A 17,698-nucleotide genomic window follows, 5' to 3' on the forward strand; every position below is an offset into this window, starting at 1 on the left:
GAACCAATAACTACTCCTCCCCCCCCCCTTCTTTAGCCGTGCCGTGTCCCTTGGTCTATAGACCAAAAAGTCTTTTCTTTGTTTTTGTGTCTCTTTGGAAATATCAGGAAACAACCTAATTGTTGAGCCGAAGAAGGTATAATTCATACGTCTGTAAAGTTCATGCAGAAACAGTGTGGTGTGATGTGATGTTGCTTGCAACCTTTTATCAGCTGTACTACAGCATTCTGAAGTGAAGCAGTTAAAAACCATTTGTGGTCAAACCAATACAGAGTGCATTACATTAATTCAGCTTTGACCTGATCATAGCATCTCCCATTGTGACAAGAATTAAGCTTTTCTTAGATCTTCAAGAATAATGGTCAAACTCCAAAAATACTTGTTGACTAGCTAGGTCAGCTCATTCTCAATGCAGGGCTAGCCTAACTTATAGTAAGGTGGTGTATATATACATAAAATATGAGCCAGTCCATAATCAGCAGTCAACATTTTTAAAAATGCTGACCATCACTAGCTGAATTGTGCATGTCTGTGTCTGTCCATCGTGCGTGTCTGTCCTAGCAGCCATCTTGGATCGATCTCAAGTCAACTCTGCGAGCTTCTTTAAGAGTTTATGGCAGCCATTTTCTTTTAGTAGCCACAAGGGTCAGTAGCAAGTAGCCTTTCCCAAAGAATGACTCAATGGATCACTGGGGCCATAAGGTAGGCTTGGACCTCCCAGAGGGGTAGAAGAGTGGAAGAGAGATCATATTCATTGTGGTGGGCTGGGGAAGAGGGTAGGAGGGGACATTGTATAGGGTTCAAGGGACTTTAAAAATAAAAAGTTATGCGGGTGCTAGCTGATATTCAGTGCTGGTACCAACATAGCTAAGAGATCTTTTCTAAATTAGGCTGCTTAGCTGTGCAGGTGCTGGCACAGAATAGTACCAGCACCTACATAACCTTGGGTTTCTCCCTATCACTCATCTCTGTACTACCTCTGACCTGCCTGCTTTTCTTGTGGCGGTCAGAGACGATATTCAGCGGTACTACTAGTTTAGTGTCACTGAATATTGGGGGTTAGGCGGCTCCCAGGGAATTTAAGTAGGCAGGATCCTCTTCTGCCTACTTAAATCCCTTTGAATATTGGGCGGAATGTATATACAATATACTGTATACTAGAGAATGACACAGGACCAAAGTTTGTCCCCACCCCATTTGTACAGGCTCCATCTTTGTCTCTGCTTTGTCACCACAGGCTCCATCTCCATCCCTACCTCATCCCTGCAAACTCTGTTTCTATCCCTGCCACGTTCCCCTGGACTCTGTCCTCATTTGCTCAAGCTTTGAACACTTACGATTTTGTATTTCTTTTTATTGAAGTATAAAAAGGAACAATAGTCTGTTCAACTGTTCATAAATCACAAATAGAGCTTTCCATTTCTATCTGATAGTGGTACAACCTTCCCAAAGATTTAGATGCCTCTGTGTTTACTTCTTCTGAGATGTTAATTGGATTGTCTTTCATACATGGGTGTCAAAGAGAACCTAAACTGTGTAGTGGATGAACAGGAAAATAAGTGTATATTAAATGTTAGAAATGTTCCTTGATACCAGCAATAATGGATGAATCTGTTGCAGTAACAGTAAGATGCTTAAGTAGCTGGGCACATGATGGGCGGGTGTTGCAGATGACAGACAAGACACAAATGATGTAATTTAAAGTAGTTCATTGAAATTCAAGAGCAACTTCTAAAGTTTTTTTTTTTTTTTTAATCATTGAATTCAGTTGCCCTGTATCAGTAGCATGGAATATTGCTACTGCTTGAGTTTTGGCCAGGTACTAGTGACCTGGATTGGCCACCATGAGAACAGGCTACTGGGCTTGATGGACCATTGGTCTGACCCAGTAAGGCTATTCTTAAGTTCTTATGTTCTTTGTTACAACCAGAGCAATTTACTTATTACATACAGGTACAATAGGTATTGTTGATTGGTGCAGCTTTATGAAATATTTGAACATGAATAAGTCTTGTACTAGTGGTAAAAGACTTTTGATAAATTAGGTCCTAAATTGTCTGAAGAGCACCAGCTTGGAATGGATTCAAATTTAAATGAAAGATAGTGCACTCATCTTATCAACCATACTTTTATTCAGTTGTGTGACTGGTAGATTGTAAAGCTCAGCTCTTCACATAAAGCTTAACTGAACCAGTAATTCAAAAGGACTGAAATTTCAACTATTTCTGTGGCTTTCATATAAATCAGTGATTATGTGAATGTATCCTTTTTTTGGTCATCACTCAATATTGAGCAAACTCCATTACTCTGAACAGAGAGCATTCACTTGTGTTGAGTATACCGTCTGTCAACCATTTTGGAAAAGTTGACTCCTATGACCTCAAATGCGCTGCCTACTAATGTAGCAATTGTTTCTCTCTCACATTATGCTAAGGGTACAATTTCTAAAATTCTGACTGGCACTTGTATTAAGAAGATTACTCCTTAAGCAAAACAATATACAAAATGCTGAGATAAGCACAACTGAACCAGTTGCAGCATTTGTTTTGCACAATATTTGAAATTAGAACCTTAAAACATTAACTCCCTATAAGAATGATGGTAATAATAGTATTAAGCGGGATATAACCAGGGGGGGGGGGAAGGGGGAGGCAGGCATAACCCAATATGTGTGAGACACCTCATGCCTGGGAAATCTGAAGAAAGACACCTACATACATATATATATATATATATATATATACACAGTATAAATAAAAAATAAAACTGAATGATATTGAAATATTTTCATTTTAGTATTTCCAGTAAGGTGATTGTTTAAAGGCTTTGATCTAGCTGCATCCTGTTCCAGTAACAGAATAGAGGAAGTGCCCAAGTTCTAGAACAGGGAACAGATCACTGTGCCCTAAGCTACCATGTTGTTACATGATATCTAATGCATTAAAATAAATAACGACCTTGGCTAGTCAAAATGTAAATGCCAACAGGAGCAAAATTAAATAGCATGTGATAACAAAGTCATTATATTGTTGCTAGGGAAAAATTACTAATGAAATAAGATTGACAAAAAACCATCTGAACAAAACTAACCAAAAGAAAATTGCTGGAGTATGCAATTTATCATTGTACTAACTTATGTATGATTTATAATGAATGAAGTGAGGTCATGAAGCTAATAAAAATGGGTTACCACCCATAGCTCTGAGAGATTCTTCATTTCTACCAGTTAGTAGATTGCCAAGAATTCCCAAGGCCTTAAAAGTTTAAACTACAAATTGTGTCTGGTGGTTTATTCTTTGGTCTTCAGAGATGTAAGAAAGGGCTAAGGGGGTATGAAGCCTGTCTGTGTAGTTATTCAGAGCAACCAAGAACAGCCATGTTGAGTCAGATATCATTGAGCCCAACATCCTGTCTAGAAGCATGGCTAGTCTGGCTCACAAGTACTTAGTAGATCTTAAACAATAAAACAAAATAGATCAACAATGGCTCTCTTAAGCATAGCTGATAATGTTTAATGGAATTTTCTTCCAATAATCCTACAATGTTAGTTGCCTGAACCATGTCTTGTAACAACAGATTAATTTGCATGACATGCGAAGAATTACTTCCTACTGTTTGCATGCTGATTAGTTTCATAGAGTATCCTTTTCTATGAGTTATATTGTTATTTGAAAGGGTCAATAACCATTCCACCTCCTCATAATTTTGTAAATTTCAGTCATTTCTTTTTGAAGATGAAGAGCCCTATCATATTTAGTTGCCTTCATAAGGGAGGTGCTCCATTTCCAGTATCATTTTTGTTTCCTTCTCTGAATTTTTTCTTGTCCCATTATATCTTTTTTTGAGGGAAGTGACCAAAACTGCACACAATACTCAAAGTGTAGATCTGGATATAGAGAGAAGTATAATGATATTCTCAGTTTGTTCTTTAATTCTTTTCAAATAGTCATTAATATTTTATTTGTATTTTTTGCAATTGTGTCAAACTGCATGGAAAAGTTTAACTCGATGTCCACAATGAAAATGTTCTTTCTTTGGTGGTGACTCCTAACAAAGAATACAGTATATTTGTGTGTGTGTGTGTACAGTATATATATATATATATATATATATATATATATATATATATATTTGTATCAAAACTATTTTATTCTAAATTTTTAAGAATTGTTTAACAAAATTGTTAAAATGGGAAAACTTACCCTAGTATTAATAACATCAAGAAGTCTGGTCTTGACTCTTTGCATCCTCTTATTTTCTCTCTCACTCTCTCTCATGTTTAAATCTTGATTATTTTTTTTCTTCAATATTTTGCCCCTATAAATTCTCACTGTTGCTTTTACTTTCTGTCTTATTCAAAGTTAATCTGTACCATGCACCTTTATTGGCATCTCTCTGGGGGTTTTGAGCCTTTTAAAAAATGTATATATATAAATGTCTCAAGATCTTAGCTCATGGATCCTTAATATAAATGTCTCAAGCTCATGGATCCTTAATAATGAGCAGTGAGATGAAAGTTTTCATTTTCTCTAGATCAATATAATGAGCTGTATCATCAAGCCCTACATAAGAACATAAGAATTGCCACTGCTGGGTCAGACCAGTGGTCCATCGTGCCCAGCAGTCCACTCACGCGGCGGCCCTTAGGTCAAAGACCAGTGCCCTAATTGAGTCTAGCCTTACCTGTGTATGTTCTGGTTCAGCAGGAACTTATTTAACTTTGTCTTGAATCTCTGGAGGGTGTTTTCCCCGATAACAGCCTCAGGAAGAGCATTCCAGATTTCTACCACTCTCCTTATCTTGAATGTTTCGATCATGTTCCCTCAGTCTCCTCTTTTCAAGGGAGAAGAGGCCCAGTTTCTCTAATCTCACTGAACGGCAACTCCTCCACCCTCTTAACCATTTTAGTTGCTCTTCTCTGGATCCTTTCGAGTAGTACTATGTCCTTCTTCATGTACGGCGACCAGTGCTGGACGCAGTATTCCAGGTAGGGGCGTACCATGGCCAGGTACAGAGGCATGATAACTTTCTCCGATCTGTTTGTGATCCCCTTCTTAATCATTCCTAGCATTCTGTTTGCCCTTTTTGCTGCCGCCACGCATTGCGCAGATGGCTTCATTGACTTGTCTACCAGTACTCCCAAGTCTCTTTCCCGGGGGGGTCTCTCCGAGTACTGCACCGGACATCCTGTATTCATGTATAAGATTTTTGTTACCGACATGCATCGCCTTACACTTATCCATGTTAGACCTCATTTGCCATGTTGCAGCCCATTTCTCGAGCGTGTTTATGTCACGTTGCAGGTCTTTGCAATCCTTCTGGCTCTGTGTTTTTAAGTGCCCCCCCCCCCTCATCATACGACTTAGTAAGCTTTCTCTTGCCTGCCTTCTAAATCCTTGTCACATACATTTATCCCATCTTGTATAGTCATATTTCTCCAAATCTCCCCGTCTATTTTACTCTCAGATCTTTCTACCTATTCTCACAATTTCATCTACCGTTTCTCTTTCCCTACTTCCCTTTATTTCCTAAGCATACTTAGTATACTGACTGAGGCAATAGTAATCATCTTGAAATGGGGTCTGTTGTTCCACAACCTAGACTTTCTACAGAATATCACCTCTTATCCCAGTTTTGATTCATTTGTTGTTACAGATTCTGGGCCTCTATTTTGCTGGAGGAATTGGCTCTGACTCCCAGTTTGGTGATGACACTGATTAATCATAATGAAATGTAGGCTGGAAACCAAACCAATGCAAACAAGCTTAACAATCATTAGACTGCAACACCAGTAATTCAGCAGTAAAGCCAGTGCTGGGCAGACTTATGTGGTCTGTTAAATAGCGTAATGAAGTGTGTGTGTGTGGGGGGGGGGGAGGGGGGTCAGACCACCTAGGGCACCATCTTGGCAGGGGTGCCGAATCCTTTCTGCCCACCCACCTCTTCAAAATCTTCAACAGCAGCAAGCAGCATCTAGCTGCTGTGCCAGCTTCAACTCTTCTTCGAATGTCACTTCTTGGTCATGGGACCAGGAAGTGATGGAAGGACCAGGAAGTGATGGAGGGAGAGTTGAGGCTGATGTGAGTAGCATTTAGGAGATGATGCTGCCACTGAAGATTTTGAAGAGGCATGTGTGTGTATGTGGGTGGGGGGGTGCATGACAAGGAAGGTGGGTGGGTGATAGGAAAGAGTGTGGGGGGAGCACAGCGTGGTGATGCTGGGCGCCACCATCCTGGGAGCCTTGCTCCCTCACTACAGCTCTGGGACTGTGCCCTGAAAATGGCAAGGACAAATCAAGATCAAATATGTACGAGGTTGTATCACATCATACCTTATGCCAAGGGTGCCCAAAAGGTCGATCGCGATTGTCCAGTAGATCGCAAGGGCAACGCAAGTCGATTGAGGAGCCCATCCTGGGCTCCGCGATAGACTCGTGTTGCCTTTGTGTTCCCCTTGCTTCCCTGACGCTGCAAAAGATAGGCAAGTGCATCCACTGCACAAGCGCCAGGCCCATAAGCCTTCCCCCCTCCCCGATGTCAATTCTGACATCGGAGAGGAAGTTCTGGGCCAGCCAAATGCTGCCTGGCTGTCCCAGAACTTCCTCTCCGTTGTCAGGGGGGGGGGGAAGGGAAGGCTTGTGAGCCCGGTGCATGGTTGGGAGTGAAGTCATGGGAAGAAATAGAGGGGACTAGGAAGGGATGAAGTGAATTGAAAGGGTTAGTAGCTGGGACAGAGAATGTTGGTATGAAGAGCCAGAAGTGTCTGAAAGTTCTAAAGGGAAGAGTGACAGACTGATGGAGACAGAAACTTGGAGTGGAGCTCTGGCAGTGGAGAAGAAATAGGCTGTGAGGGTGACAGGAACTCAGAGAGGGAGCATGCGCTGTAATGGGGGAAGAGAACTGAGAGAAAAATACATAATTTGGGAAATAAGAGTAAGAGCAGACAGGAGGAAGTATTTGCTGGGGGTATTTGGCAATGGTGGAGGTGGCTTGGGGGTGCAGGGAGAGAGAAAGAAAGACAGAAAGATAGGGAGCAGGAAGGCAGAAAAAAGAAAGGGGGCAGGGAGAGAAAGAAAGAAGGGGTAGGGAGAGTGAAAGAGGAAGAAAAATTTTGGGGAGGAAATGGAATGTGTCGGGTGGCAGGGGGAAGGCAGGGAGAGAAGAAGAAAAAGTTGGACTCATGGAAGGGACAGAATGGAATTAGGTCTGGAGGAGAGGAAGCATGCAGGAGACAGAAAAGGGAAGAAATATTGGATGCATAGTCAGAAGGAAGTGCAACCAGAGACTCATGAAATCACCAGACAACAAAGGTAGGAAAAATGATTTTATTTTCAATTTAGTGATCAAAATGTGTCAGTTTTGAGAATTTATATCTGTGGTCTATATTTTTCACTATGGCCCCCTTTTTCTAACTGCAATAGTGTTTTTTAGTGCAGGGAGCCTATGAGTGTCGGGAGCAGTGCGGGGCATTCAGTGCAGCTCCCTGCACTAAAAACCGCTATCGCTTCCCCTCTTGCAATCCTCCTCTCTTGCATTCCTCCCCTCTTGCAATCCAGTCTTCCTCAGTCTCCATTAAAGCAGGTAGTAAGACTAATTTGGCTCCCCTTTTAGTACTGTTGGAATTTTGTTTTGGACTCCTGGGTTCCCCTTTTGTGCCAGATAGAGCTTGGACGGGTCCTGTTTGTTACTGAGGTGACATTGCATATTTTAAAGTCATCTGCCTTGACCTCTTTGAAAAAAAACCTGAATATAAATTATAATTAACATTTTCTCTACGTACAGTGTGCTTTGTGCTTTTTTTTAAATTTTATTGTTGGTAGATCATTTTGACTTGGTCATTTTAAAAGTAGCCCGCAAGCCAAAAAAAGTGTGGGCACCCCTGCCTTATGCTATAAGTTTATTCTTCTGCTTCATTTTATTTTCCCAAAGAATAAAGGTGTTTGGTTTTATTTATGGGCATACTCTTCTCTTTCAATTTTACATTTCTTTCAAGGGGCTCACTACTTAAAAGGTTATTCTAATGTAGCAGGATAGCCACCAAATAAGTTTTGGTCTGATGCATGTATGGGTTTGTGATATCCTATAAATTTGTAAAGCTGTAAATGATGAAACAGTGTAGTTCAAAATGGGTTTTATTTATATATTTATCAGCTTTGTACAGTGTAATGAAACAAGAATGTAAACTCTATTGAGTACGGATTGTCTCTTACATGTTAATGTACAGTGCTGCATATGGCATGCAGCTCTATGGAAATGATAAGTAATAGTAGTAAGATAATTCTGCATCAACAAATACATTCATATCCACACATCAAAAACCACCATTCTTAAAAAAAATAGAAGAAAAGAACAAACTTTCAAAAATTTTAAAACACACACATCTACTTAAAAAAAGCTGACTAAAAAAATCTTATTTTGTTAGTCACCAGAAACAAAACAAAACAATGAGACTTTAATTCTATTAGAGCAAACAATTTGACCCCATTCTTTTATGTGATTAAAATAAAAAAAAACAAGTTACAAAAAGTTCACGCATGTAACTTTTGTAGATTGCTTATGAGCCCATGACACAAAAAATCAGCCATTCTTAACATTTTGGATCTGCTATTTTAGTCACCTTTACCATTTACATATAATATTCATCGTTTAGCACTCTTCAGTATACATTTTTAACGTTTAATAAAACATGTTAATTTTTGTTGTGCATCTGTAGGGGTTTAAACCTGTCACTCCAGTAGAGCCAGCACCATTGATATTTGCCACGCCAACTAAATTAGTCACAGAACATGGTTCACGTGGTTCCCTCCAAATGTCAAGTTACCTGGGAAAGAACAAAGTCCCTGAGCTACAAAAATTCTTCCAGGTATTCTTCTAGTATGTTCTACAAGTTGTGCTTGAATGTTTTCATTTTGAAGAAACAAATGTAAGGTTTGGACAGCAGAACACATTGTTCTAATAGGGGATAATGGTGTTTAACAAGTCACTTTTCTTGCCTAGCAAATAATTTTGTAATGTCCTCTGTTCTATATGTTATCATTCATTTTGCATTCTTTAGTGCAGTGGGTTTGGTAGGGGGTGTCAAACATGAGGCTTGTGGGTTGTGTCAGATGTGTAAAAGTCTTTTACCTGGTCCCTGAGGCAGGAAGCCATCTCCGGTGTACTCTTACAGGATGCCTTCTTTCTGGATCTTCTGCTCATTCTTCCGGTACCTACTAAAATCAAGTGCTACTTCTGTCACTGACACACTTGAATTTGGATAAATCACTTTCTATCCCATTGCCTAGGACATCCATTTAGATGTAAGCTCTTTTGGGCAGGGTGTGTTGTACCTAAATTCTTATTACTATACTGTAGTGCAAAAATACAATACAGCGATAAGTAATTAGTTCATTCTTTAATTCTATCTGCTCTCGACTACTGTAAAATCATTTACTTGGCATCTTATAAGAAAATCTTAAATTGTATTTGTTTAATACAAAATACAGCAGTGCGATTGATTTTTAGGTTCAAAAAATGTGACCATGTGAGTCCTTTCTATCAACGACTCCATTGGTTGCCATTTGAAGTGAGAATTTTGTTTAAATTTGGCTGTATCTGCTTTAAAGCCCTGTTTGGTTTGGCTCCAGGATACTATCCTCCCAATTTAAGTTATATAAGTTGAATAAAAATACTCAAAATAACTGTTTGTTTATGTATCCATCTGTAAAAGTTTGTCATTATAAGAGATTTGAACATAAGAACTCTTTTCACTTGAGAAGAGGAGACTTAGAGGGGATATGATAGAGACTTACAAGATTATGAAGAGTAGAGTAGATAGAGAGAGTAGAGAGGGACTGATTCTTCAAACTTTCGAAAAATAAAAGAACAAGAGGGCATTCGGAAAAGTTGAAAGGGGACAGATTCAAAACGAATGCTAGGAAGTTCTTCTTTACCCAACGTGTGATGGACACCTGGAATCTGCTTCCAGAGGACGTAATAGGGCAGCGTACAGCACTGAGGTTCAAGAAAGGATTGGACAATTTCCTGCTGGAAAAGGGGATAGAGGGGTATAGATAGAGGATTACTGTTCAGGCCCTGGACTTGTTGGGCCGCCGCGTGTGCGGACTGCTGGGCACGATGGAATTCAGGTCTGACTCAGTGGAGGCACTGCTTATGTTCTTATGTTCCACAAGCTCAATCATATTATGCTTTCAGAAAGTTGTTGAAAACTTACTTGTTTGATAAGTTTGTGACATGATTATTGTTGTATCCCTGTTTACATGTATGTTTCACTGATTGTACATTCCTTGGTTGTGAACCGCCTGGAACTCATGGTTGGGCGGTATACAAGAATAAAGATTATTATTAATAATATGTAAGTATTAAGAATTAGAAACCAAAACATTCTTACCTAATTTTCTATTTCTTTATTCTCTCCTGTTGAAATTGTAGAGTATTTTTTGTAGATCAGTAAATCATGGAGTAAAAAACAAACAAACTAGAGCTAATATTAATACCTACATAGAACTTTAGAACTACAGTCATGGTACATGGGCTTGTCGTGCCACTGGGGCCTGCACACATCTGAAGCTGAAAGCTATGCTATCGGTAATTTCACTACCAGCAGGGCCTCACAAGGTGGACAGGTTTCAGTGGAGATGTTAGACTAACTAGACGACCTAGATGAACTACTAGCTATTATAAGCAACCTGTCTGTAAACCACAAATAAATCATCATCCTATGAGATTTCAATTTTGTGGACTACCCAGAACTCACCGGTACCCGAGACTTCACCAAGTCACTGTTTGATGTTGCATTTATCCAAGTCCACTCCTCCACACATTCCTCCGGGAACACACTTGACTTGATCTAATCAACCACAAATCAACCCCACCAGTCAACATTCTGGTCCCCTGGACCTACCACCATATAATCACGTTCAACCTTCACATTAAGGCCAAAGGGACTGCAGACCAATCAACATCACAAAAAACAACCACACTTAACCCCAAATCAGTCAACCTTCACACTTTTTCCCTTGGCATCTCTAAAGACCTAAACACAGGTCCCACGACCAACTCCCTAGAGGAGAAAGCACTGGTGTGGCACACAGGCATAAAAACACTCTATGAGGAATTAGCAAAAGTCAAGGAAACCAAAATGAACACAAGATCTTTCTCATCCCCCTGGTTTACAGAAAGTCTGAGTGAACTAAAAAGAAGAGTCAGGAAAGCAGAAAAAACTTGGTGCAAAACACATAGCACTGAGAACAAATCTACTTGGGAAAAGCCTTCTGCAAGAGTACAAACTAGTGACACTCGAAACAACCTAATGAACTCCTACTGTAACTCAAATACCACCCCTAGTACAACTTAAATAGCTACCTAACAGGGTTAGATTCACTAAGGGCACAGATCTGATCATGAGGGATCCGATCTGTGTCTGGGGGCTGATTCATGAATCGCCCTCATGCAAATGAGGGTGATTGGAATCATGCCCCCAACCGACTGAATTGGATTGCTTAACAGCGATCCTTGAGCACGCGCAGACCATCTTTAGATGGTCTTTGCATGCGCTGGCCCTCCATGCCCGGCAGAGCAGGAAGCTTCTTCTTTTTTTGCTTTTTTTTTCTTCCCAAGCTCGTGGTTTTAACCCGCTTTAAGTCCGCAGGTTAAAACAACGGGCTTGCACTGCGGGGATGGGCAGGAGATCAGAGCTGAGAGCAGGAGATCAGGGCTGAGAGCAGGAGATCGGGGCAGGCAGGAGTTTGGGGCAGAGAGCAGAAAAACATGGCAGAGAGCAGGGCGGCAGAAGGCAGGGCAGTTGGAAAGGACCTGAGTGACTGGTCCTCAGCAGTCGCTTATTTTTGGATCGGTCAGCCCAGTCGGTGTCCCTCTTTTTTTTTTTTTTTTTAGTGAATCACTGCCTGCCTGCATTTAAATGCCATTCCCCCTCATTTGCAAGCGCGGATCAGAGGATGATCGGGACAGAGGTAAGTGAATTGGGTCGGAGGGAAATTGGGTCGCAAAGGAGTCGCTAAGTGGTCAGAAGTTGATCGGTAGTGAATCTAGCCCTGTATGGACACTCCTAATACTACTTAAATATGCTACCTACTTAACTCAAATGTTACTCCCATAGCACTTCCAATATAACTTAAGTGTGCTCCCACGGGAACACAAATGCTATACTATCAACCATGTTTAGACCTGTAACACAAAGCTGTACTACCTTTTTGTTATGTATGTATTTGAAATACAATCAACTATGGTATGTCCGCTAAGTCTTTATCATTTAAGTCATGTTCTGTCGGTGAATGTACTCTTGTAACCCATTCTGGGCTCCTTTGGGAGGACGGGCTAAATGAATAAATAAATAAATAACGATGTACCACCCATCTGAGCAACAGTAGATTGGCAATGTTGAGGATCGTGTTTGATACGACATTGGCAATAACATCAAATTTATACTGCAAAGAAGAAAGGCCAGGCAATCTTCTTCTGTATTCTGCCATGAAAACTTGTTATCAAGTTGCTAGGAGTCAAACATGAGTCAATGGCACTTAACCAACAGAATTTTAGTGCCCCATATTCAGAAAATGCTAAGTGCCTAAATTAGGCTCATAAATTAGGCTCATAAATCTGTGCCGTTTTCAGCCAAATTTAGAAGCATCAGATTTCAGCTGAAAATTTCAATTTAATGTAGGAGCTTAAAAGTTATTCTTATAAATTTAGTTTTGCCATTCGTTTGTCTAGATTTATGAGCCTAATTTATGAACCTAGTGTTAAGCTCCCAGCTTCTTTTCCCTACCCCTGTTGCCACCCACTTCTTATGCTCCTAAATTTAAGAGTCAAGTAAAAAATTATGCACTCAATCTTAGTAAACTTTCAAAAACTCCAAATTATGAACATAACTCTCAAAGAGGCCCTTGTACTAAGCTGTGGGTAGCACTAATGTGTGCTTATTGCAGGCTAAAAAGCCCTACCTTGGGGCACACACAGGTGACTTGCAATATTTGCATGTGTACGTACTATGAAGGGGTGCTGAAAAGTTCTCAGCCCAACCAACCAACTTCCTAAATTCTGAGTGTTGTTTTGACAGCGTTTCATATCACTCATTAAACCATATCCATGTTGTTCTTTTTTTGATTGGGCTGAGAAACCTTTCAGCATCCCCCTTGTGCTCACACGCTAAAAACAAAAAACTCTGGGGCACGTTTCATGAGGTGGAAAGTGGACACAGTTATGCTTTCAGTTAGTGCATGGGCATTGCTAAATGCTGATTAGCGCAGGATTAGCATGTAATCCCTTACTGCCTACAAAATAGGTGTCAGTAAGCGCTTACATAGTAATGAGAAAATTAACACATTATTTCAGAAATAGGAAATTTGGCTATTTACCTGCAATTATAAAAGCAGCCTTAGCACACAAAAAAGACCTGTGCTGAGGATAGTGCAGGTTATCTCTAAGTGCTGCTTAGTAAAAGGGCCCCAAAGTTAGCATTAGGGTTACCAGATTTTTCGTTTGGAAAATCCAGACCCCTAGACCTGCCCCAACCCCGCCCCCATCTGCCTGCATGTGACATCATCGCGTGGCATCCACACATGCGTGGATGTGCTCCTGCCCGACAGTGATTTGTTCCAAACTTTTCAAAACAAAGTGCTGGGTTTTGAAAAGCCGTCTGAATCCCAGGACATGTCCGGGGAAATTTGGACATCTGGTAATAAATCGTTTGAATTTCAGGCCCATAGCAATTAGTGGTGTATAAGGAATCATAAATATGATGCCACTTTAAACATTAATTAATGGAATAGGTTGAGAATATATGTTGCTTTCCAGATCATCAGAAAATAATTTGGAGCTGCACCACACATAAGATATCTCATGCTTTGGTGTGTTTGGTGTTTGGGTCCTTTACACAGATATTTTTTGTGATCAATGAAACACACTCCTACTTTAAAGCACTCTTTATTTTTTAGACAGCGGATTGTGAAAAATGTCTTCATACCCTTGTATTTTTACAATATGATAATTTTGCCTATGCTCATTCTCCGATGTATGTCTATTCACTTCAGATACCTGTAACTAGCTGTAGGGTCATCAGACAGGCTTTAGCACCTCTGGTCCTTTGAGCGACCCCTGTGGCTAATGTTTGTTATTGGTTTTTAATTTTAGAGACCAGATGGGTTACCAGTTTATCTGAAAGGAGGATATTCAGATAAATTGCTCTACCGGATTACCATGGCATTGACAATTGGAGGTGCCATCTATTCTTTGGTTGCTCTCTTCATGGCAGCTCAGCCTCAGAAGAAATAGGAAATGAACCTTCACTATTGGATATATTTAATGATTGGGCAATATTGCAATGAATTGATCATTGTTTAACAAGCTTTTAATTTATACCTTGTGAATCAATTGTGAGTGTATAGCAGTATTTTTCATGTAAAAGTATTGTGTATGCAATTTATGTTTTTGTTAAAATTAGATGAATGAGTTTGATTATACATGTTTTCTTGATTACAAGTACGCAATAATCAGAGATGTAATATTAAGTGAATATATAATTAATCAACATTTCTTCAAGTAAATGAACAGTAAATGTTGAAAGTGGAGGAGGCAGAAGTTTCTTCCAGAGTTTTGGAAATATCTGATCACGTTATTTAGCTATGATTATGGTAAATTTATAAAGTAAAATAAAGTACCATTTTATACCACATTTGAACTATTTATTGCTTTTCTGCCTCTTGTTTACTGTATTGGGGGCTATAACAAACTGTCCCCCTCTTTTACTAATGCGTAGTATGGGTTTTAGCGCCAATAACTGCTCCAACACTCATAGAAATTCTATGAGCATTGGAGCAGTCACCGCTAGTGCTGCCCGATTCACGATTCGAATCGATTCACCGATTCGAATAAGGTGAATCAATTTGAATCGATTCAATTTAAAAAAAATCGGCCTCCCGTTTCAATGGCCGACTCTTCCCCCATGCCTTCCTAAAGCAGGAGCTGCAGCGCTGCCTCTTGCTGGCCATCCGCTGCTGCTCCTGCTTGAAGGGGGAGGGTCGGTCAGAAAGGCCTCCCCCAACTTGCTCGCTCTTACCTCCTTACCGCTAATAGGGCAGCTTGCAGGCTCGCTGGTGTTATAACGATCCCTGCAGCTGCCCGTGGCCCTCAGCGGCACGTTCTTCCTGCTACGTCCTGCCCCTGCTCTGACGTCAGGGGCAGGATCGCGGCAGAGAGAACGTGTCACTGAGGACCTCGGGCAGCTGCAGGGATCGCTACAACACCAGCGAGCCTGCAAGCTGCCCTATTAGTGGTAAGGAGGTAAGAGTGGGGAAGGTGCAGGCAGCGGAGGGAGCAGGCGTTCGTTCACGGCGGGGGAGGAGAAAATGTGCCTTTGCGGCGGGGGAAGCAGGCATTCGTTTGCGACAGAGGGGAGCAGGCTTTTGCAGCGTGAGCAGGCCTTCGCGGTAGGGAGGAGGAGAAAATGTGCCTTCGCGGGAGAAGGGAGCAGGCCTTCACGCGGGGAGGAAGGGAGAAAGTGCCTTCCTGGGGGGAGCAGGCCTTCGTGGGGGGAACAGGTCTTCATGGTGGGGAGCAGGCCTTCAGGGCAGGGAGGCAGGCCTGTGCAGAGGGAGGAGGAGGAAGGAGTAAGAGAGGGGAGGGGAGATGCCAGACCTGGGGTAAAGGGAAGAGAGAGACCAAAAAGAGGGGGAGGAAAGCAGAGGAGAGGTGTTGGACTAATGAAGAGAGGGAGAGAGAAATGCAAGACCACAAGGGGAAGGGTACAAAAGGGACAGATACTGTTCTAAAGTAGGTGGGCAAGGTGCAGGATGGCAGGAGCAATAGTAAGAGAAAGCCTGTACCTGGGGAAGGGGATAGAGGAGGTAAGGAAGAAAGAAAGAAGAAGCTGGGTATGGGGAGAGATAAGATGCTGGGCATGGAGGGAGTATAGGAACAGGGACACAGAAGAGAGATGCTGGATGAAAGGGTAGATGAGAAAAGGAGAGAGGGTGGATCTGTGGATGGTGGGGGTCCATCGCTGCAGCTGTGGGGGGATGGAAATGAAAAAAAGGAAAGATGCCAGACCTCCAGGGGAGGAAAGGGAAACAGAAGGGGAAGACAGAGATGGAAGATGGATGGTTAGCACGGAGAAAGAAGAAAGAAGGAGAGCCTGATCAGAAGACAACCAGACCAACATGGGACCAACATGATTGGAAAAATGACCAGACAACAAAAGGTAGGAAAAATAATTTTATTTTCTGTTTTGTGATTACGATATGTCAGATTTGAAATGTGTATCCATCCAGAGCTGTTGTTGGACCGTAAACGTGAGCTAGGATTTAATAGAGAGAGGAAAATTATTTTTTGTTTGTTTATTTTGTTTACACCACAGGACCAGTGTGGGTAGGAGAGGGCAAAGGGGGTAAAGAGGCTATAAAATAAACCCACCAGGATGTTTGGAAAAAACCACCCAATTGGGCAGGAAAATCGAATCGAAAAATTGATTCAATAGGCTGAATCGAATCAAAATTTTTTTTTCCTGAATCAGGCAGCACTAGTTGCCATTGCTGCCAGCACTAAAACCCATGCTTATGCGTAGGTAAAAGAGTGTGTGGGGGTTATATTTGCAGAGGTAGGTTTTACAGAGTCTTAATGGATGCTGTTATTGACTAGAAGATCTGATGGTTGTTTACCAACTACTGGAAGCACTTAGTGTAATTTCATATTATCCCAGACACGGAGGGGGATTTTATAAAAGTCATTCACATTTCAGTGTTACAACGCTGGGCCTTGAGCATAAATTCTATAAGGGCATCAGGGCACCCAAATTTCTTTGTAAAATACAGAATAAATTGGCATTTGCACACCAGCGTTATTTACTATCATGCCAAGTGAAAGGCCGGCATAAATCTTAGAATATAAATGTTTCACTTTAATGTGCAACTTGTAGCATTCTATAAATTGCATATGTAAGAGGGACCCACCCATGCTCCGCTGATCAACAAAAAGATGGTCAGGGGGATCAATACGAAATAGTCCAACTCAAAAATACAAAATCCCACCTTTCACAATACAATAAGTGTTAATATAAGAGGAAAAGGGTCTCAGAAACCTGCTTGATATTCGGTTCCACGTTTCTATCATTGATCCTAAAAAACCTCTTATTATTTTCTTTTATAATATGTGCAATCAACTTCATGCAAAATGCAAAATACATGCTTCATGCTTAAACCAAAACAGAACAGTCCACACTTATCTTAGTGGTTGCAAACAGCCATGGCCAGCTAAGATCTGTTTCACCATCAATAACGGCTTTTTCAAGGGTTCTCTTGGGCTGGTATATTGTTTTTATAATTATAAGCGTGTTTCCCTCGCCTGGCGCTGTTAGCTTCGCAACTGTGTTAACTTCAATTTGTGCGCTTGCGCTTTTAAAGCGTGGCACATTGTTATATGCGCATGTGGCGAGCTCTCTAAAACTTACTGTACCCACCTGTCTACTACGCCAATAGCCCTTATACCTGCAGGTATCACCTACAGTATATGGCAGTACAGTAGGATTTTGGTGGGCTCATACTTTCGACTATAAATGTAGTGGTTAGAGTGGGATATGGACCTGGGGCACCCCTCTCTATTGTTTACTACATCACCCACCAGGCTACTCCAGACACCTGCTTGCTGCTTCACTAGGATTTCCCATGCCATCTACTGCTGTTATAGAG

The 17,698-nt window shown here is 41.1% G+C and overlaps 1 protein-coding gene across 1 annotated transcript in view; it reads left to right on the forward strand.

The window, feature by feature from the left end:
* Positions 1-14,691, forward strand: part of LOC117363276 (cytochrome c oxidase subunit 7A-related protein, mitochondrial-like) — a 40,933-nt gene extending 26,242 nt beyond the window's left edge. The window contains exons 2-3 of the mRNA XM_033950709.1: positions 8,713-8,862; positions 14,151-14,691. Of these exons, the coding sequence (XP_033806600.1) occupies positions 8,713-8,862; positions 14,151-14,291 (291 nt within the window). The 3' untranslated portion in view covers positions 14,292-14,691. The remainder of the gene's footprint in view (positions 1-8,712; positions 8,863-14,150) is intronic.
* The last annotated feature ends 3,007 nt before the right edge of the window (positions 14,692-17,698 follow it).

Source organism: Geotrypetes seraphini, chromosome 7 (genome assembly GCF_902459505.1).
Source record: "Geotrypetes seraphini chromosome 7, aGeoSer1.1, whole genome shotgun sequence".
Lineage (NCBI taxonomy): Eukaryota > Metazoa > Chordata > Amphibia > Gymnophiona > Dermophiidae > Geotrypetes > Geotrypetes seraphini.